Source organism: Scleropages formosus, chromosome 21 (assembly GCF_900964775.1).
Source record: "Scleropages formosus chromosome 21, fSclFor1.1, whole genome shotgun sequence".
In the NCBI taxonomy this organism is placed as follows: Eukaryota; Metazoa; Chordata; class Actinopteri; order Osteoglossiformes; family Osteoglossidae; genus Scleropages; species Scleropages formosus.
Genome location: NC_041826.1, coordinates 3,501,751 through 3,525,061, shown reverse-complemented (window position 1 = coordinate 3,525,061; position 23,311 = coordinate 3,501,751). Strand labels below are relative to the sequence as shown.

At 38.3% G+C, this 23,311-nt stretch overlaps 1 protein-coding gene and 1 long non-coding RNA gene across 5 annotated transcripts in view; one reads left to right on the top strand and one right to left on the bottom strand.

Annotated features, from left to right (window-relative positions):
* Positions 1-893: 893 nt before the first annotated feature.
* On the top strand, positions 894-12,747 carry LOC108924288 (uncharacterized). The gene is made up of 3 exons (XR_001965289.1): positions 894-1,069; positions 3,538-3,587; positions 12,627-12,747. It is a non-coding gene; the product is annotated as an uncharacterized LOC108924288 (long non-coding RNA).
* Positions 6,085-23,311, bottom strand: part of LOC108924287 (low-density lipoprotein receptor-related protein 1B-like) — a 368,874-nt gene continuing 351,647 nt past the window's right edge. For 2 of the 4 annotated variants that reach the window (XM_018735562.2, XM_029247288.1), the window contains 9 exons: positions 18,529-18,690; positions 16,786-16,960; positions 16,087-16,191; positions 13,285-13,398; positions 12,113-12,189; positions 9,166-9,256; positions 8,930-9,080; positions 7,783-7,857; positions 6,085-6,445 (listed from right to left, as the gene is read on the bottom strand). In XM_018735562.2, the coding sequence (XP_018591078.2) occupies positions 6,305-6,445; positions 7,783-7,857; positions 8,930-9,080; positions 9,166-9,256; positions 12,113-12,189; positions 13,285-13,398; positions 16,087-16,191; positions 16,786-16,960; positions 18,529-18,690 (1,091 nt within the window). In that variant the 3' untranslated portion in view covers positions 6,085-6,304. The remainder of the gene's footprint in view (positions 6,446-7,782; positions 7,858-8,929; positions 9,081-9,165; positions 9,257-12,112; positions 12,190-13,284; positions 13,399-16,086; positions 16,192-16,785; positions 16,961-18,528; positions 18,691-23,311) is intronic. The other 2 variants (XM_029247286.1, XM_029247287.1) reach the window with 2 other exon arrangements.

The following is a 23,311-nucleotide window of genomic DNA, read 5'->3' as shown; positions in this document are numbered from 1 at the left end:
GTGTCAAATAATGTAGTATGTCTGTTTTGTTTGTAAGCCTTTAAATGTGCAATCTGTAATAGCTAATAAAGAGTGGAACAAGCAAAGATAGACAGTTGTACTCTATTATACATAAACTGAGAAACAGAACGTGTTTTGTTATGGTTTGTTATGAAAGCTAATTTCAACTTTTGATGTGATTCTGTTCACTTTGTGATTTAGTGATATTTTAGCATAAATGGGTGTCAAGTTTGGAGTTCAGGAACACATAAAAGAGTTTTACCATAAAAATCAATGGTAAAAATTAATCTCGTGACCCTTGTAATATTATTGAAGACTATGTGCTTACATTTACTTCAGTTACTGTCTTGCCTAGTCTCATTACAAGTGAAGGTCCATAATCAATCCACTGAAGGACTCCACCTGTAAAAAATACTTTAAGTGTATGATAAACCAGATGTGTACAGTCCTTGGGGGTGAACTCCACACTGAAGGCAGTCAGAGGTCATTTCTCAATGAAGGGAGAGAGCATAAACAGACTGTCTACTTCACGGAAATCTGATTAGTCAACCCCATTGCAAAGGCCTTTTTAATAATCCAGGCATTCATCCATGAACAGTGGGAATGAATCGTGACAGATTTACAGATTATACCACTCACTTTGCCATGATTATAGTAGTAAAAAGCTGAAAATTAGGTTTTAAGTTTGTATTAAAGCTTGTTTACAGTACATATATATAGGACATATTTTGCTTTCAGTTATGAATACCAATGGAATCTTGAGTAAAAATATTAATCCATATGAGATGAAAATGCATTCCTACAGCTCCCTGAAGTTGTCAGGGACGAGGGGAGGAGAGCAAGGAGTTGGCATGGACCCAAGTGCGAGCTTAATTATTGTGTGAACCAAAACAAGGAGTTAGCAAGGATCGTAGTTGGGGACGGGCATGGGTTGTTCGAGGCGTAGATGTTGTTCTTGGGACAAGACAGGAATCTAAGTCGATCAGGTGAAGCAGGAGATCTGAAACCAGGAAGACAACAAACAAGCAACGAAGGGCAAATGCCAAAAAGGGACTGGAAGGATGAGGAGGTAAGTGGGGTTCCTTCACTTTCGCAGGAGAAGTGGGTTTACACAATGTGGTTCTGCAACCAGGTGAGCTGGCATGGCTTCTTTACACCCTGCTGCTCTAATTCAGGGCAGGTTCGGTCAATTGGCACAAGGGCGTGGGCATAACAGAAGTTCTATATCATACTTTCTTTAAGACTTTTTTTAAGTTCAGTTTTCAAATATATATTTCAACTAACCTGTCACATCTACATTTTTTAATATTGAATATGACTGGAATATGCACATTACAGTCACATGACAGTGAGTCGATCATTTGGATGTCACTGAAGAAACTGTTAGTCAAAGAAACTTTGAGATGGACCGATAGTAATTCATAACATCATGAGTCAGGAGAAGAAACTTTTAGTATATATGCTATTCAGCCAGCTGTTCACAGTATAAACCCTTCACAACTCTCATCAACATACTCACACAATGGAAATGGAACATTTTGACTACCCACATATGAAAATTTACATTCATGAACACATCAGGAGTAAACTGCTGTCAAGCTAATCTGAGCAAAATTCAGTAACTGCTTCTGGGAGACTTTTTGTAACTTTCTAAGGACATCCAAGCCACACAGCTGCTGCCATCATTTATTTTACTTGAGAAATGAAGCCAAAAAAGTATTTCCCAGCCCAACCTTTTAAACATGACAATGACACAATATATTTAGCCATTTTATAACTAAATGGAGATTTAAATCATGTTCATACTGTAATACTACTACATATTTATGCCTGGCCCTTCTCACATTGCTTAACTGATCATTTATGGCTTCCTCCTGTTTAGCTTTGAGATTCATGCAATTTTGCTGAGGAGTTGTATTTGACTTAAAATGTTACTTCATGCCATTATTATGGATTTTTCATACAGGTTTTCCTCACTTATTGGGCCCATTTTAACAATACAGTCACCCCATATAAGGGGTCAAACCACCATTGCATCTTAGGAGTTTCAAAATTAATAAACTAATAAAAAATGAATAAGTATTCACAGATGCACAAAGTGAGCCTCAAAATCAGTTCTCATCCTCCTGGATCTGTCTGCAGCATTTGACATTGTCTGCTTTCCTCTCTTGAACAGCTTGAAATCAAAGGATGAACACTGAAATGATTTAAGCCTTAGCCATTGTGTTAATCCTACCAAGGATATAGATGCAGCTCACCATCTTCAACTCAGTCTGTCTTACTTGGTGTTCTGCAAGGCTCATTATTGTTGTCCTTGGTCTTCTCCATTTACAATGCTTTTCTTAGCTCTGTCATTGTTTCTAATGGGTTCTCCTATGACTGCTACTCTGATAATAGTCAGCTTCCATTCTCTTTTCCCCTCAGACTACAGACATATTGCATATTGTATCTTATTTCTGAGACATCTCTGCTTGGATGACTGATTACCACCTAAACTGTGTCTCTGCAAGACCGAGGTCCTAGACAATGTGCTCATTTCATCCACTTCATTGGTTAAAAGCCAATTCGGAGTAACAGTTAATGCAACGTCTGCTTTTCCCAACACAGTGGGGCCATAATCCGTTCCTGGAACCATCCATATCTCACAACACATTCTACACAGATCATAGTCCAGATGAGGGTGTAATCCTGCCTGTGCTACTCCAGGTCTGACCTAGTATTAGACTATAACTGTAAAAATGTACTTTTGTTAAGTTGAATACAATTTGTGTCTGTTGACTGAATAAACGTAAATTAATGTAAATATTAAAATAGCATAGATATGTAAATATAACAGGCAAAGGTCTTGCTGTATTGAGCTCAAAGCCCCTTGTGTGAGCCAAAAAGTACCTATTCCAGGTAAAGCTATACTGCATTTTCCTTATGCACGTTTATGTTCTGAGGTGAGCGTGCTTCCAAGTGACAGAATCTTCATGTAAATGGCTGATTGATAGTAAGTAAAACAGCTACTGTAGCTATCCATCTACTCAAAAGTAAATGTTTCATTTTTCCCCTCCACAAAGATAACAATCATGACAAGTAATAAATTCTTAAATACACTTACTATATCATTTTTGGACTTTATTTTGCTACATCCACCCATAGTGACTCATCAGTAGAGTGGGGGCAAAAAAAGCAGCAATAGTATCATTACCAGTGGTGTTATGTCAGTCATGAAACAAAAATAGGAAAAGATTTTTTTCCTTTCCTCCTGTAGCGCAAACACCACTCTGTCACTCATTCTCTCAGGTCTTCAGAAATGTGTCCCCTGCTTGTGGTGTGAAGATTATTCACTTTCTCCAGTGATAAAAGCAACGTACATTTTGAGTCTGTGATATGAAATCTTTACAGGTGTCAGTCATCTTGAAAAAATAGGTGGGAGTGAACGCTCAGTAAACTGCTCCGAGCAATTCTTCCGAGCCAAGTAATAATGGCAAACAACAGCAGAGCGCCTGTGCTGTCACTCAAATGACAGCATGTTTTTCTCCCTTCCTCCAGGGTCTTCTACTATGAGCAGCTGCCCTAATCAGAGTGGTCCTCCACAACATGTAAGCTCTCATACTGTTAGCATAGTAATGTGAAGGAAGAAGTTCATGAACACATTGAAAATACCTGGATTTCTTTCTTAATCACTCATAAAACGTGATTTGGTTTTCAGCTAAGTCACAATTAAAGGCAAACACAATCTGCTTAAACTAACAAAAACAAGCAACTATAATTTTAAAGTGTGCTCTAGGCTAATGAGTTGTCCAATAACTGATTGGAGTCAGGTATTCCAGTCCATGAGATGAGATAGCTGGGGTTCTCCAATCATAAAAAGAGATAAGGTCCACACATTTTGTTATTGAGAGATTTTGCTCTTCTCAAGAAAGATGTGTTGATGGGAACCATGACCCAGTCAAAAGAAAATGTGCAGCATGCTGTACTGAAGGACATGAAAAAGAATGTTGCAGCAACAACACAGGACCTGCGGAACATCTGCTGAACTTGCCATTTTACATTTACATTTATTCACTTAGCAGACGCTTTTCTCCAAAGCAACTTACAATGAATACTATGTAGTGTTACAAGCCCATACACCTTATTCACCAAGGTGATTTACCCTACTAGATACACTACTTACAATGGGTCACTCATTCATACATACATGGTAGTGGTCAGTCATCTGAAGCTTAATGGGTATTTTGCAATGCAACAACGACATGAAATAGAGGACTAAAAGAGCAACAGAAGGGCTTAAAAAAAAGAAAATTTGTGTTTTAGAACGGCCAGGTCAGTCAAGACCTCAACCTATTTGTGATGCTGAAGCATAACCTGAAGAAAGCAGTTCATTCATAGAATCCCAAAAATGTCAATACACTAAAATAATTTTTAAGCAAGAATGGTCTTCAAATTTTGTGCAAGTCTTATCAGCAGCTACAGGAAACATTTGATGGAGGTTAATGGTGCTAAAGGAGGTTTGTTCAACCAGTTCCTAAATACAAGGGTTGTAAAATGTGTAGGTCTTTTTTGTTTTATAGGGCTGGGAACATCTAACATGTCCAGCCTCCTCTCATTGACTGAAACACCTGATTTCCATCAGCTTTTGGAGAAGTCATTAGCCTAGAGGATCACATACTTTTTCAAGCCTGGACTTGGAATGTTTAAATGAAATATTCAATTTTGGCAAGAAGTACACCTGTTTGTATGATATTACTTCAAGCAGATTTGGTCTTTTCTATTACAGTAATGTAGTTGAAGATCAGATCACATTTCTGAGCATTTCAGACAGAAATCCATGTTCAAAAGGTTAATAAACTTGCAACTGTACTGGTAAAGACATGCTTCAGATTTGAATGTGTACAGAAAATGAAAGATGTTAATTCAGGAATAGGCTAATTCATCATACAAATTACAAGTTATAAAGAAATAATGCAACAGTTACATTCTAAAACGACAGTTTCTGAACACTTTTTTTGTATAATTAATGTATGTACCTCTGAACATGAACAGGACTTACACTAACAATTATTCTATGAATTGCGCTAGTTAATGTAAAATCCGCAGCTGAATGCAAGTATGACAGACACACTGAGTTAAAAAAAATACAAAAAGACAATACAGTATTTATTTCGTTTAGCAACTTGTTAAGTTTCACAAAGCAGAGCCCTATTTTTCATAACTGACAGTTCAGTCAAGCTAGGTTTCCATTGTTACCACCTAGCTAAAACATCAACCTATTTGATCAAAATATAGTTTAAATAAGTACTCAAAACGAACCACCCAATACCTTACAATATAAAATGGTACATATAGCTGCAGTGGCATAAAACCTTTTTTATTTAATATTGATGTACATTTTGTATAAAAGTACTTACATTTAATACATTTCTTCAAAATACAAGCAGCCAAACTTGACATTTAATAAAATATAAAATTATAAAACGTGTTAAATCTATTATGCATTTGTGAAAGTAAAGATGGTAAAGAAGTTTGGTTTTGACACTTGTGGAGTTTGAAGCATCTATATTATTTCAGATATCTGCAGAAAAGATGTGAATATTCAGTTTTTGCCTATGATCATACTAGAACATGTTGGAAAGGTTGAACATATATGGCATATTTTTCACATGAAGCACTAATGAACAAAAGAATGTTCTGAAAGCAGCTGCAGGACCGAAGGTGAAATTATCAGTTAAAGAAGAACCGAATAATTACATGGATAAACAGAATAACTGTGAGTCAAAAATTTGGGAAAATGTCTGTACTGGGACTTATGTTGGCATGGAAACAGGTGGGAATTTTTTTTTTTAAAAAAAAAAAAAAGGTTTATAAAGAATATAGAGAAAACACTACTTCAGGTAAGTAAACACTTTAAAAAATAATCCAATAAAAAGAGATAAAACAAGTTAAATGAACTCAGCCTTGGCTATAAAATAATTAAAATAAAACACTGTATAGTATATCCATCTTAAGAAGAATCAGTCAGAAAAGACAAAATACATTTTTACACCTTATGAAATACTGACATTTTCCTTGAATTATTGTGTATAAGAGCAGCGCTTTTCTAATGTTTTATATATAGTGCAGAACTGATTTAAAAAAAAAAAAAGACATAAAAAGTCAGCAACTCTCAGCACACCACCAGAATAAGGAGGTAACGCTGATGAAAAATTAATACAAGGAAAAAGATTCTAAGAACCTGGTGGGGCATAGAAAAGACCTCTGTTTCCTCCTTTATATTGTACAGCTTTATACAGATAATATAAAAGAGCATATAAGCAAGCTATGCAGCTGTTTCTCGAATCGTCCCTTCCAGCTTCTTTGGGAGTAGCTCTCTTCTCTCGTCAATGTTGATGACCGGTTTCCGACAGTTCTGCCCATCTAGGTATATCTTTGCGTATATCGGGTTGGAGTAGTTTATTGACTGAAACAGCAAAACATGAGAATCTGGAGTGAACAATCTGTTTTCACATAAGTTCATATTCCCTTCATTTGTGGAGACAGCAGTCTGTTCTCTCACAAGGTCACGTTCCATTTACAAAAAAGGAACCGTCTGTTATTAATATAGGCATTAAGCTTAACAGTACAGGTGCTGTTAAGACTCTGCAATCCACACAGACAGATGTTTAATGTACAGATCAAGCAACGTCTGATTAGTAATGTCAGTGCTAGACATTTAGACACCATAAATGACTAACGCTATTTCATCTGTCGACAGCTGCTTACACATTTCAGTCTTAGACAATAGGCCAGACATCGACTGATGCTGAAAAGCTTTGAAGAGCAAAATAATAGCAATTCATCCTGGAATGCTAATATAGAAGTCGACTGTCAGAAAAATACAAGTAAACAAATAACAACATATGGGGACCTCAGCAAAAGGAGATACTGCCATATACTGCCTTGCACCATACAACAAGCACATAAGGCATGCATCCATGCAGGTATACACAATCAGAACAGGGAACCATTACAAAAATGACCAGTCACGGAAAGGTCACCTCACGGTTCATGCGATGGCGGAGTGGAAAAAAATAGGGGGGATATAACAGATGTTGGGTAAAAAATTCTACTTACAAGTGATTCAGAGTCTCTATAGTACAGTCTTTTTTCATCATCAATACTTAGCCTCATATTACAATCTTTAAGGCTGATGCATTTTTCCTTTTACATTTTCATCTTTTACTAAAAGTTACCTAGTAACCAAGGTCAATCTGATGTACAGAATGATTATCACACAATCCAATAGTCTGAGGTTCAGATACATCTAAATGATTTAATTCAGGATCCTTAAATCATGTGAACACAAACTTAACATTGTCAGACCTGCAATTAGGTCTGGGTGTTACAAAGAAATAATGGGTATTGCAAAGAAATAAACATTTGTTCACAGCATTGATCCAATGACAGATGTACATGGTAAAAGTTAATATGTTAAGCCCTTTAAAAACTAGATTATCACCATTAGCAGAATGACAATATGACCTGTCACTTTAGTAATTGCTAAAAAGTATATATTTAAAAGCAATCAACATAAGTTACCCATTTCAGTAGTCCTATAAATATCCAGCAAGAAATTAAATGTGTGCTTAATCTCTGTATGGCCGCAAAGATCAAGCTTTGGCATGAGCAAAAAATGTCTATGTAGCATCCAAATGCAATGTAAGGTCAGTTGTTCTGAACATGCAAAAGAACTTATACCCATGGGCTAAAGAGACAGGCTGTTTGAGGTAAGGGTAGGGGGGAACACAAGGTGTTCACCTGTCCTGGAATAATCTCCTTTGGGACAGTGTGAACTGGTAGGCTGCGAGGATCGCTGGATTTAACACACCAGCCCTACAAGGAAATGGGGATATTGTTTTCATCATCCAAAAAGTGTCAGCTCTAAAAACAACCTCTACTTGATGTAACAGTTCTCAGTGATATCCATCCAGTAATATGGCTTTTGTAGCTGTTGGAATGTGAACTACTAGTATATTTCATTAAACAGAAATAATTATATAACTGAATACTACGAAAACTTGTCATTAGACAGTCTTTATTACAGATTATTATTACTCTTGTATGGATATTCTCTGCAGGATCCAACAGTGAATAACATGTCTTGGTGGACTTGTGGTGAACTTGCCCTTGGATACATTTTGAACATAAACAAGACAACCTCCTCCATTTCAAGCAGCAATTCAATAACCCACCTTGATTTGGGAAAATAGTCTTTGAAATCCTGCAATGTGGACAAGTCCTTGAAGAACAGCTACAAAGCCCAAAAGAGCAGCACGTTGTGTTGCATGTATGGAATCTTAGGCTAATGCAGGCCAGATGTGGAGGGTACAATTGTCAACATTCTGTAGGCTGTCTCGCAGTTACACAACATTAGGGATTGCAAAAGATATGCAGACAACCAAGCTGTAGCAGCAGAGAGCAAGGACTAGACAGGGTCATGTTAAAAAAGCAGGTTATTTAGAAGACTAACATTACCAAACAGAGCAATTATTATTATTATTATTATTATTATTATTATTATTATTATTACCAAGAACTAAAAGTACGAAATAAAGAATTAAGCTCTCACAATATGCACAGGTGTATCGTGTAACCACAGTCAGTAATTGGACTTTGGATAAAATGTAACATCTACAGCAGGAAATGGCAATATACCCTTGAGAAAGGTACTTCATTTCAGCTGAATTGTATGAACACCAAACTACATTACAGTCAGTCTCGATAAGAGCGTCCATTTGGTAAAATAAATACCTTTACACTTTTTTCTAGATGTAACAAAATTTTGAAATACAACCAGAGACGTGTGTGTGACACCAGTGTGCAATACTTTTCATTTATCTGATTTATCAAATTACTTACAAACCTATATTAGGAAAACATAGATGAAGTGGACAGTTTAACACACCTTATGAGGGTCCAGTGTAAAGTTTGGATGCAGGATGCTCCCAGCATCAGCATGGTTGTCATGCTCCACTTCATACATGTTGTATGATGGGTTGCCAATCTCCACATTTATGCCCCCATTCGTCATGGGCTGACGCTGTACTCGCTTGCCCCTGGATTTCCAAACACATTTTGGTTGTAACAACACCAGCAGAGCACTCATCTCACAGGAAAAGTGTACATGTTAAACAAGCTTACCTCTGCATTCTTCTGCAGATGAGGACCCCAGCCACCAGTGTAGTAATTAGTATGACAAGCAGGACCAGGGGCACTATGATTGCTATGCTTCCTAAAACAACACAGTAACAATGGTAAAATCTCCAAAATGTAATTCAGTAACAGTGTAATAATATCAGCAGTTTTTTTTTTTTTTTTTTGGGTGGAATGAATATAGCTCTAGGTTCATCTTCCAGCTGGCTGATGATAACTTTCTTATGGTGCACCAAGAGAAGGTTAAATTATATATGCAAGTTAACAGAGTAGCTGCAAGGGTCCAGCTTTGCGCAAAACTGAGAAACATGCTTTTGTTTTGAAGTAACTACATTGGTGAGAGAGAGCATATTATCCAAGGTCAACAGAGATGGAAAAAAAAAATGTTGATGCCCATGGGTCTGAGAAATGATACAATATCATTTGAAAGGACTTCCAAGTCCATCATTGTGCTCTCCAAAAGATTATTTACAAATTCAAAGTAAAAATGTCATTGGCAAACTGCAAAGAGCAGGCTGTCCCACCAAATTCAGCCCAGACCTCAACTGAAAGATGCTCTAGGATGTCTCCGGTAACTTCAGGTTAACATCAAAGGATATACAGGCATCTCTTGCAAAAGTCAATGTCAATGTGCTCTCAAAAAAGAACATTAAAGCATATTCTAAGCTTACTTGATATCACCTGGGCTTAGAAGAGGACTTATGGAACAATCCGATGTGGACAATTGAGTCAAAGCCAAATGCCATTTTTCAGTGCAAATCAAACACTGTCCTTGAACATAGCCATGAGAGCATTATGGTTTAAATCTGCTTTGGCACTTCTGGGCCTGGAAACTTGATGTTATTGAGTCATTTATGGATTTCACAATACTGGAGCAAATACTGGAACAAAATATGAGGCTATGTGTCAAAAATCTGAAATGGGATAAGAAAAGAGTCTTCCAATATGACATTGATCAGAAACTTAAGGAAACTGATAACTGAGTGGCTCAGAAAGAAGAAAATGAAACAGTTGATAGCCAAGTCAATGTCCAGATTTAAATCCATTTGAAATGTGAGGAAACTGAATAAATGTGTACATGTAAAAGCTGTCAAAAATTACAGTGGAAATTCTTCTGTTTGGAAGAGGAAACAAATTCTCCCCAGTTCATGTAGCATTACCCAGAATGCTTATATGCAATTATTTACACTCAACTGGAGAACACACTGTTCCAATTCCAGAGAGGTAGTTACTTTTAGACCACAGGAAATTACATTTAAATAGTAAATTTAGCAGGAAGTCCTGCTCGAGAAAAAATCTTAGCGGTTACAAATATTTTCTATTTGACAACAAGCCTACTATGCACCTGAGAACTACTAATGCATTGCAAATTTGTTGATAACCTTTTTGAATTTACAACCAATGGACAACTGTCAATTTCTAGACATAACTCAAAGAAGTTCAAAAGAAAAAGAACGTATCAAATTAATATGGAATGTTATAATAAAGGAATTGAATACTTATGTTAAGGAGGGATTTCCGTTTATTTTTGTTTTTAATTGAGTGCTAAAAAATCTAACAATGTGTTTTCTCGTTGTCACTATGGGGTGCTGCATGTCAGTTGATAGCAAAAAGAAGAAAAAATCAATTCAATCTATGTTTAAATATCTAAATAGCACAATAAAGTGTAGCTAAGAGTGGGGTCTGAGCTCTTTCTGAAGGCACTCTACGAGGACTAAATCTGGATTTTGCTTGCCTTCTGAAAATGAAGTGGCACCGAGACCAAAGCCACAATGCAATCTTCTCCACAGTTATAGCTTGACTCATGCTGCATTAATTCTGAGCCCCATTATGAATTCATTTGCATTATTTCAATTGTGTTCTTTTGTCTTTAACCCCCATTTTATGCTAATGAATACCTAAACATTATATATATATATATATATATTTGCATTGTCTGTGAGCATTTGTTAGTAATAACTATGGCAATACAATAGCTATGAAAGAGCTAAGCAAGCACAGGTCAACTGCCATATGGCATTATGGAGTAATTAGTGAAGGGAAAATGCCTTGTTATGTGTAAAAATTTTTACCATTGACACTAATGCTAATTACATTGATGATGCATCAGAATTGATCTTTAAAAGCATTTTTCGAAAAACACATAACCTACATAAGGCAGGGGAAGAATGTCCTTAATTTTTCACATCACTTAATTATATATTATATTTACAAATGACAGAGGAAATCCAAACTTGTCTAAGTCAGTTAAGCAGACATCGGTAAGCAGTTAAAATATCCGTTTATTTTATGTAGCATATATACAAGTGTCAGAGGAAAATATGAAGTGGAGAGTATAAAGCCAGGTTTCAAAAAAGTATGTATATGCAATTTCACAAAAAAAAGAATACATTCAGAAGTCACTCATAAAAAACCCAATGAAGGCAGAATTCCTAAGGACAACTGTCACCTTTAACATGCAGACAGCTTCCCACCTTCAACTGTAAAATATGCCTATTCAGAGCTATCTTGAAAGGTACAGTATAAAACCACTCTTTTTATTAACCAGTCTTAGAACACTACGAAAGGACTATGACAGCCTTTTTCATAACTGCAGTTTCTTCTACCAGATGTCCAAATGATTGTCACTAATCATGGGATAACACCTGCGATTTTACGTTATCCAAATGTTCAGTACTGACTGCTGAAAAAATTCCCATGGACATATCCCAAGGAAAGGTTATGTCTGGTTTCTATTTCTAACTATAATCATATTCTAACACTCTGGTGGCCTGGATGTGGAAAAAAGCTCCTTCTTAGCTTTAAAGTCCTTTATTCAGACAGAAAATACACCTGAGAGGAACAGAGGGTGTCTGACAAGGAAGAAGTAGGACGAGAATGAAAAAATGAGGAGGTTTTGAGGATGGACGTAGAAGGAAGGAAGAGGGGAACTCACTTCCAGTGACGTTGTCAGAGCGGCTGCTCTTAGGGGCCGGTCTTTCACACTGCGTACCTGACCAGTTGGCTGAACACCTGAAACAAGCCAGTGATGGAGGCTGAATTAGTAGGTAGTTCTCATGTAAAGAGCATCCTGGGGCATGTGTTAATAGTGGGAAGCTGTTTGCTTCCCATGAACTGGGAGAAATGAACAAGGTTGAGACTCACAATGGAGCCTTGGCACTTTAACATCGAGGTGGCGATGCAGAGTTGGAAGCTGAGGACTGGGGGCTGGGTCAATTAGCATACTGGACATGCAGTAAATAATGGTGCCTGAGAAACAGTAGCGTCATCACATTTGCCTTTGGAAGCAATCCTTTCCGTGTGATATATGACCCTAGTTAGAGTCAGATCAGGTTCTTCTATGCTGTTAGAGTGTGAGTAATCAGACAACAGCAACTCGGGGTTGATGTAATGAAATTTCATTAAATCAAATCAAGAGTAAGCTGCATTGAATCAGATTTCCATTATAGGAGTGGACATCTTGAAGGTGGTACACGGTGGGACTGAGTCATCCCCTGGAAGGAACCAACAGGCTGCACTTAAACACAGGTGGTGTGGAACCTGATGAAAAACACTCTGAAAACAGGGGTTGGTGCTACTGCAGGTATGTAAACCTGGCTCTTCATTCGTAACATCATGTATGGCAGAGCACCAATGCTGCCCATTGTTCAATAAACAGACAGAGAACTAGTAACATAAGCGGGCCAGCCAAATTGGCACACTTGTCAGGTAGAAGATTCCTTCGCTGACAGTTGGTGGCAACGGGCCAGGCATTGACCCTCACAGGAGCATAGAGACAAAGTCAGCAGGGGCACAACACCCTTGGATGCATTTGCACAGACACACAGATTCACACGCACTGAAGAATGCTACAACAATGGCACTCAGACCACAAAACAATGCGCGACTTAGGCACCTAGAAGCCGAATGACTGTATGATGTGTTCTAGGGTGGCAAGAGGGAGGAACCAGATGAGCTCATGGGGGCGGGGCTAGTGTGGAGGGAGAGCCTAAGAGCAAAATGTGAGATGGGACAATGTAGCCTGAGGTTGCTGGAATGGGGAACATGGTGAGTGGTGAAGGACGACTTTTTGTATAGTGTTGGGCTGAGTAACAGTATTTGACCTACTTGCACCGGGGCTTTTTAAATGCAGTTAGGGTGCAAATCCCCTCGTTTTGACAGTAGTAATCGCACGGGTTCGCCCGCTCATCACAGCGCTGGCTTCTGAACCCGGTCGTGCAGCTGCGGAAATTGCAGTGAGACGACGAAAATGTCAAAAAATATTAAATAAACAAATAAACACCAATGGGCTACTAGTTAGGAACAACAGGTCTAAATTTAAGAAAAAAAAAAAAAAAAAAAAACTGTGCTCCTGGGCAAGACAGCATTACTGGGCAAAAAGAAAATGAAACTTCTCCATAATTTATTCTTAAGAAAATGGAGATATTGTAGTTTTTTCTCACGTGAAGGAAAAAAAAAAGAAATATTTTAAAAAATAAATGAAATTGAATAAAAAATAAACTGTGATTCTTCTTCTCACTTCATTATTTTCCCTCCCCGGGACAAGGCAACGGAGGAGTCAACAACAGAGCTGACTGATCTACAAGTGCAGAGAGGCCATGGATGTAGGGGTCTGTTGATCTCTAATACCTCCCTTGGTGTAAACTTGGTGCCATGCTGTACTTGCCATATGGATGGTCAAACGAATGGCTTCAAAGATTTATCTGAGAGGCGTGCTGATATTGTTTACTAACTGCCTTGGGGTTAGAAACAGAAAATCAGAAAACTGACTTTTTTAAAAATCCTTCAATTCTGCGACACAAGCCCTTGCAAGTAGAAAAACAATAATCTGACCAAAGTTTTACTCTGTAATTTGGAGCACATATATCTGGGGACTGGTGAAGCATCTTGGCCCTGCTGACATTTTGTCTGTATAATGTACAAAATAAAACTGACATTTTCTCTGAATAATATACAAAATAAAACTATGCTGGAAGGACATGAATAAATTACAAAAAGGTCTTTCTGTGCCAGCCAGCGCATATAGTAGAACTCTGCAGTGGTACTCAGTTTTAAGATCACTTGAAACTAGATATCCATTTTTGTTTTTGATTTTTTTTCCCATATAAATTAGCAGAGTTTCAGTCTAATGATGTGAGTAGCTAAATATTAAAACATTTTTCTTTCCATCTATGTGAACCTTCCATGTTCAATCTATTCAAATTTTGCAAGAACAGTTTCTTGGGTGAAACAGCCTTTTTTATTGGAAATGACTTTCTTATTTTAATGTCTGTGTGTGTGTGTGTGTGTGTGTGTGTGTGTCTGTGTGTGTGTGCTTAAAAACCCATTTTGCTAAATAGAGCACAAACTAGAATTTTCATGTGGCTAATTGGTGTTTTTTGCTGTTAAGGGCAAAATCTACTTCAACCCTTATTGGGTGGCACGATGGCACAGCGAGTAACAAGTAGCGCTGCTGTCTCACAATGCCTGGGTGATGTGAGAAGACATGGATTTAATCCCCGCTCAGTCTGTGTGGAGTCTGCATGTTCTCCCCGTGTCTGCGTTGGTTTCCTCCCACAGTCCAAAGACATGCTGTTCAGGTTCCCCCATAGTGTGTGAGTGACAGAGAGAGTGTGTTCCATTGATGCATGGATGAGTGACCCATTGTAAGTAGTGTATCTAGCAGTATAAGTTACCTTAGTGAATAAGGTGTGTGGGCTGATAACACAACATAGAGTTCATTGAAAATCACTTTGGAGAAAAGCATATGCTAAAAAAGTAAATGTATTTGCATTGACTTGTCCGTAAATTACGAAGTCAGATGGAAGTTTTTTAGAACACTAAGTACAGCCAGTACTGTCATAGCTTTACATTGATATGACCATTTTCTGTTTTTCCTCTGCCTGCTTGGCTACCACTGGATAAACTATATTCATCACGATCAGTAAAATCAGTCCTCTGCACAAGAGAAACTGTGGTAATCTACAAACAAATGTGTTCAGATTTGTTCATCTATTTAATAAATTGCCAGCCCACCCTCACCACCAAAATTAAAAAAAAAAGGTCAAGTCAAGGGGTTAAGCTGTTTCAGTGAAAGTTTCCTCTTGCTCCCCCTTTAAGAACTACATGTCCTCAGAACAGAGAATACAAGAAACATTTAAAATAGCAATGCTTTGCAAATGATTAATACTGGTTTTGTTCTAATCTTGATTGTTTTAAAGCAGTGCTGCTATGGTTTTGTTGTAAAACGTGATTACTTTTAATTCTCCCCACTTAACGCGTGAAGCTTGATCAAGACAGCATAATTGCAAATGTGACACAGTTGAAGTGTATGGCTCAATCACACTTCCATTCATATCTAATACATGCTGGCCTTCTTCTCAAACCCTTTCATGAGTCTGAATAGGCACGAAATGCAAATTGTGCAATGGAGGCAGACACAGACGTATTTGCCAACCGGTGTCGAGCTTCTGGGATTCAAGAAGCTTCACAAAATTATGGCACAATGCTGTTACGGGAAACTTCTTATAGGGCAGCTATTGAAAAAGTCATGTGGTTGAGGTTTCAGCCCAATAAACCTGTCATGCATGTCACTGGCCATGTGAATTTGATTTCCCTATTTGTGTGGCAGTTGGATGTGATGCCGTGCACTTGAGAGCACTCTTTCATCAACTCCAATAGCTCCAGGTACACACACACAACCTCTGCTGGGCCCCCTCTGTTCTCCAGCTGTGTGCCAAATCCATTTATCCTTCTCTGCCACGCAGCACACTCCCCCCACCCCTGGTCTCCTCAAAGACACTCGGTCAACATCTCGTAACTAATTGGGTCATTACATAAAGAGGTCCCGCATTGCTGCGGGACGTGGCTTGAAAGCAAGGAACACAAAGAAATTTTTAGCCGCGGAAATTTCGTTAAGTAATTACTCACTGACAGAAAGGCAAGTTGGTCTCTGAGTCGAGGTGACAGGTGCCGCCGTTGTAGCAGTAACCGTCACACAGCTGACAGCTTGACGCAATCCTGCCATTAGTACAGCTGGATGAAAACAGATGAGCGTGGGGGAAATGTGTTAAAGGAATATTGAAGAAAAAAAAAAACAAGCAGCGATCGGCTTGCTCATTTAATACATGAGGGAAAAAAATATGATTTTTTTTCTTTTTAAATTTAGGCTATAATGTTTTTCTTACACCTTAATTATTCATCTGAGTCACCTTCATTTCTCATTTTTTCTTTTCAATACATAACAGACATAGAGTAAGACAATAAAATGAACAATTTAACAATCCTAGAGTCTGATGGTTGCTAAGAGCAAAGATGTAAAATGACTTTGCTTAATCTCAGATCTTCTCTGTAATTAAACATTCTAGTAATGATGGGTGCTTTAGTGGTCATTGCTGATGGAATAGTCCTGAATGTCTGGATGCAGCTGGATCATATAAGGTCTCAACACTGACATTGGAGACAATTATAGAGGTCCTGCAGTGATTTTTACATCACACAAGAACACAAACTGCCCTTTCATTCTTTTAGAAAGTAAATTAAAATAAATAAATAAATAAATAAATAAATAAAGAAATCTGATAAAATGTCTTGTACAGTACAATTTCCGGTCATACTGATGTGGCTTACTTGCAGGTAACGTCAGAGGTATCGCGGTCCACGATGCATGGCGCCCCTTGGCACAGAAGGCATTTGTCGACCTCACATCGGGTGCCCTCGTACTGCGCTGGGCAAACGCACTCAACGTGACCGCTGCTCGAGAGTGTGCAGGCTTTGGAGTTCACACAATAATGGTGGCAGATATCTGTCCACAAACAAAACAAGTGACAACCAGTCATCAGGTCTGCGGAGAATGCTCTCAAAACTCCTTTGTGGTGTTTCATTGCAATTGTACACAAAGATAACGAGCCTTAATTATTCACATTAAATGCTTTCCATTATGCAGGAAAAAACACCCCTGGGTCATTTTATATTGGAACATCATTAATAGCTTTGACACAAAATTATTTTAACACTAACGGCAACAGCTAAGAGTAAACAAGTAAGGCAAATAAGTTATCACCACAAGTGGAAAAGTCACAAATTGTGGCAGTTGAGTTTATTACAGTAAGTAAAATAACCTTTGAAACTGCACCATGCAGAAAAGGTCCTGACTTAATGAGCTAATTAAACCAAGAGTCGTTAAATATATTCAGCCCAACATTCTGGTGAACTACACTATCTTCTTTTTCCACATTCTAAATTTATTATAAACAATATTAACGTTTTTCAAAATCTTCCAGGAATATCTGCTGTAGATGTAACTAAAAACTGACATTTTATTAAAGGAACATGTGTATGACTTTTGACTTGTAGCCAAATGCTAAATAAATAGATAAACACATAGGCAAATCTTTTCTTTTTTTTTTTTTTTTGTAAAATTTCAGCACTCTCGTCATCTTTTTCCGTAACCACTGGGCTATTATTTGTGTGTAGACACAGGCACGCCATTGTTGTTTGAGTCACCTGGTTTTTTCTGGTTTACTTAAACCTTACACACTTTCCATTGTTTATAAATCACAACAAAGCTTCCCTCTTATGATGGGATTCATTCTGAGTGTTCTGGCATTGTAAAATTAAAGCTTGTAGATGTCCATCTGCATATGAATAATGCATTGACACAAAAGAGCATGTAGCTTGTGACTTTGACTGAGCGCCATGTCTGAGGATTTGTGAGCTGCGCTCTGAAAGATGGCTGTTTCTCCTCACAGGGTGAACAAAATGAGTAATTACACATCATAAACTGTCAGGCAAGGACAAGCAACTGTTGCAAGGAAGACCGTTCAACTCTGGGTCACCCCTCGTGTGATCTAAATCATATTGCTTGAACGCCATTAAAAACCAAATGTCTCTCTGCACATACACTGAACATGAGACATAGTGAAGTATTAGCTTTGCCTAAAACATTTCCCTACAGATTTTGGAAGTCAACGCGGGATGAGTAATAATAATAATTTACAACATGACTATACAAACACTGCTGTGTATGCAGATTTCAAAGGCAAAACAGCAACAGTTTCGGGATCCAGGAATATTTTTTCCTCAATTAGAATAAGAATGAATGGAAACTGATGGGTAGGTTTATTATTTATTTCCTTCTGCTGAGGATTGCTACACTTGTGATGCTGTTAAAAGAATGCCAACAAAATGCTGGTATGCTGGATGCCGTTGGGAATCGGAGTGTTACGCTGCATGGCACTGTTCTGATTCTCAGTGACATCAGAGGTGAATTATGGCATTTGGAGAACTGTGCTGCAGTGCGACTGGTTCAGTTGTGCACGGCCCTGGAAAGGCATCATGGGAATTGTGGAGCTGTGACCCTGTAGGACTCACGGTGCAGGCATCGGTCTCCAGTGTATTCCGCCATGCAGCGACACACAGGCTGGTTGCCCAGGCTCACGTCACAGGTCCCCCCGTTGAAACAGTAATTGTCACAAACCCGCCTTTCACAGTAGGGCCCTGTGAAGCCCATGGGACAGCGACAGGTGGGACGTCCTGGATTTGGGGTAAAAGAGAAAAAGGTTATAAACTTAAGGGTATCTACATTATTATATTAAGCTTTTCTTTTACACAAACCCACTTTTAATATACACACACACTTTCTTAACTGCTTGCCCCATACAGGGTCATGGGGAACCGGAGCGTACCCGGCAACTCAGGGCATAAGGCCGGAGGAGGAGGGGACACACCCAGGACGGGACGCCAGTCCTCCGCAAGGCACCCCAAGCGGAACTCAAACCCCAGACCCACCAGAGAGGAGGACCCGGTCCAACCCACTTCAGCACCGCACTCCCTACTTTTAATACATGTTGAAGATAATATAAAATATTGTGAAACCTTTCTAAACTATAATGGACTGACATCCCATCCAGGGTGAACCCTGCCTAAGAACCTATGTTTTTCAGATATCGTCTCTGTGACACTGTACTAGAAACGTGGCTGAAAATAAATTGATGGAGTACTTGGAGCTGCTGTGTGTGTTTGTAGAGTTAGGGACCATGCTTGAGAACAGTATGAAAGGGTGGTGAGGAAGAAATGAAATAAGTCCTGGAACTTTAGCTGTAGAAATGAAGATTTTATTCTGGTTGCCAGCCATTGATCACACTGTTACCTCAATAATGGTATATCAGAGAGCAGGTCTCAACATTCGAGGGCTTCTCCTGCTCTCTTCTTACATGCAACATCTTGAATGTATCTACATACAAACTAGGTGTTACATGATTTGTTCATTGAATCCACTTTTTACTTTAAACCTATCTGACACAGGTCAGATGTTTTAATTTCTTGGTTTTACAGCTGCACAACAGTTTGGACATAATAGCTTCAAAGTGATATTCCTGGTTTTAAGGCCCAGCACAGTTAGTTGGCAAATAACAGACCCATTCCACTTCAGCAGGTGTGCAGCACAGACACTCCAGAACGTATGTCAGTCAAAACATATGAATGTCAGTCAAAAGAAAATCAAACAGAGGGTTACGAACGTACAGCCCATAGTTGCGAACATACCTGCAATGATTCGTAGTAACAAATAGGTGCTACTTTGTGACGTGCATCAAAACATTGTGCATCAACAGCGGTTTGTCGACTTGTGGGCGCATGAGCCTGAAGTAGGACAAAGACTTTCTTCTTTTCATTTGAACCACATTGCTGTTAACAGAGTCTTGTGTATTATTGTGTTTGGCTTTAATTTTTTTTGGTTTTTACCCTCCTAACTATGCCACCAAAGCATAAATGTGAATAGATAGATAGATAGATAGATAGATAGATAGATAGATAGATAGATATTTTTCTGCCCCATCAATACATAAGTTTCTTCCACCTGCTCTCACGTACACAACAAAATGTCTTTCTTGTAAAATAAGTTACACACACTTTGCTTTTTTACACACACACACAGGGGAAAATGTCAGCATATGTCAAGATTGTCTCCACAGGGCATCAGAAGCAAAAACCCCTTGCGGATGACCAAGTATCCATGCATGAAATGCAATTTGCAACCATTAAAGTGTAATGCGCATAAATGTAAATGTGCACTGTGCACTTTGTTTGGAAAGGGTATGAACAGCTTCTTCATGCCAGCAATCTTACTGGTGGGTCTCTCATTTTATCCTGCTTCTCAACAGCACTGGTATCCCTATATTTTAGCTGCTTGTCTTAGTCCTTGATGCATTTTTTTTTTTGTTTCGGTACACTTTAAAAGCCATTTCATACCTGGTCCAGATGCAGAAAGAAAGATTTCAAAGAGCCTGTTGGGAAGCTGTGTTGTCCTGACTCACTCCATCTGTGTCACCTGGCAATGTCTTTGCTTTTATTGTCAGTATGTTTCCCGGATCTCTTTCATAGATTCAGCCGCATTACGGGAGTTTCAATTTCATCTTAAAACATCAGTTAGCTCTAAACGTGACATAACTCTTAAAAGAAACACACATCCTACAGGACTGGATGGCTTTTAAATTAAACTCACAAAAAATGTAGAACACAGATTTTCTCTGAAGCCACGAGAGAGTTGGAGAAAATCTTTATCTGTTGTGCTTATTTTTGAACCACTTGAAGTCAGTTGGATTATTCTGTTAGTGTCCCATCTGCTTCTAGACAAACACTTTAATCTATAATCTCCTGCATCAATGTGTGTTACCACCTCTTCTTCCCTTTAGTCTACTGCCAGTTTTCACTCAGTTTTTCTGAACTGCAATGTACTTTTTCATAGACGGTTTGTCCTAAAATTCATTCTCAGACACGTGTCAAAATAAACCAAGACAAAACAGTAAAAGTATAAAACATTCTGCTGCTTTAAAATAACTATTTTCTGTGAAATGTGTTCTGAGAACTGCTCATAAATCAGGTTATAAATTGTCATAAATTTAAATGTGGAAATAAGTAGATACTACTCAGTTTTTTACGCCATGTTTTCCAAGAGAACCCAGCTTTGGCTGTTTTTTCTCCAACTTCCAGTTGAAGATGTAACTGGAGCACAGATTGTATGAACAGATGCCCTTCCTGACATTAAACCTGACCATTTATATGGGTTTGGGACGTGAACTACATGTTTTTTGGACTGTGGGAAGAAATCGGAGCATGCAGAGCAAACCCTTGCAAACACAGGGAGAACATGGAAACTCCAGACAGACTATATGGGTATTGAACCTACATTCTTTCATACCACCCAAGAGGTGTGAGGCAGCAGTGCCAAACAGCCAGACAAACTAAATTATAATTTGATGTAAATAAGCTTATGAGTACTTTGAAACTTGTTATTGTCATACAACCTAAGAAGGACAGCTGTCCTAATATTCGTACTAATCAAGACTTATAACAGGCCACTCGGTAAAGTTAGTCTGTAAAGTATGATGTGGCAAACTGGGAAATTGTGTTCAGCAGACAGTGTTTCTGTGTACATGGACTCTTACCTCTATGTTGCCCTGGTCTGCACACACCACATCTAATTTGAAAGCAATTATCATTGTCAACATTAACTATAACTACACACACAATGTTGTACAAATGAATGTTTTGTAATCAATGAGTTAAAAGCATAAAATTAATGTCTGACTTTGAGGAGGTTTAAACGTGGTGATGTCACATATGTATGCTTATGGGTAGTCGACACCTGAGACACGAGAAAGATGTGGAGGCTCTGGTGTTGCTGTCATTTACTGATTATTCCTTTGAGTTATGATGAAGCTTTCAGGCTATAATTTTTTTTGCAGGGTAAGCCATTTTTCATAATGTTGGAAATTAGCGTGTAAATCAGACTTATGACACTGGTTTCATTTGCATTACAGGCAAATTCTGGTATATATACATATATATATACACACACACACACACACACACACACACACACACACACACACACACAGTGAAACCCCATTATAACCCGATTGTAGGGTCCAAAAAATGTCATTGCGAAAAAAGCAGGATCGCGCTGAATTGGGGTCCAAGAAAATCAGCGTTCACACTGATCAAATGTTGACCGGACATTTTAAATCACCCCTATTTTTGCCCTATTTCACCTGTTTTTTTGCACGTTTACTTTCTGGCAAGTATATTACCTTTGACTTAAAGAATTCCATGAATTAATGGTTGTTGTTACAGGCATTTCAGCATTTCGAACTCACTTGCTCTGTATGAGGGTTTGCTAAGTTTGTGAACTTTGCCCACTTTTGCACTTTTCAATGTAGTTTCTCACATTCCGGAAAAAGCAAATAAAGGGTAAAATTACCCATCGCGTTATATCTGAATTCACAGTACATCGGGGGGTGTTAAATTGGTGTCATAAATTAATTTCCAGGAGCACACCATGGTTACTCCAGTTATTATAGAAAAATATTGACCATGTGTTGTTAATGGCAACAATTAACTGAAGCCCCTCTTTCTAAAGAAAAGTCTGTACTGTGCATATGGCCCTTACACTAAAACTCCCCTTAGTCAACAGGATAAAAAGTGTGGGCATTAAACCACACACCATTCACAAAGGTGCTCTTACAAGCTCCATCCTCTGCTTTTATTGGGAGCAATATCCCCTGCCTGGAGAGATATTTGAGACAGTGAGAAATCTCTTTTTTATGAAAAAATTGGTCATCCAAAAGCTCAGAAGGATAACAGACTAATGTAAATAGAAGGACAGCTAAACTTGTAAAAACATCTGTGACAGGTGTCAATTACACAGTAAAAGTTATTACACCTAAATACAATTTTGTCAGCATTTGCACAATGTGAATATAATAAAATCAAAAATAATTTTTCAGAGTTCCATCCCAGTACAAAAACAACAGAAACTGAAATACATGCATAACAATAGATTTTATATATAGAGAACAAGGCATGCATGGACAAGAGATGAGAATAGGGAACTGTTGGAATGCTACTACACAAGTAACCCCAGTGAAAGGGGTTACATGAAGAGGATGTGGGACCTATGGATACTTCAAAACCCAACATCAAGACTAATGCCTAAACAACTAGTAGCTCAGTGTTACAACATCTGCAAGAAACAACTGCTATCACAACTAGAGACTGATGAGGTACAACACAAATGTTACAGCAAGGGGGAGCCAGGACAGGTCAGGGGGGAGATATCATCATCCCCACACTCTGAGATTGGGTACCAAGCCCC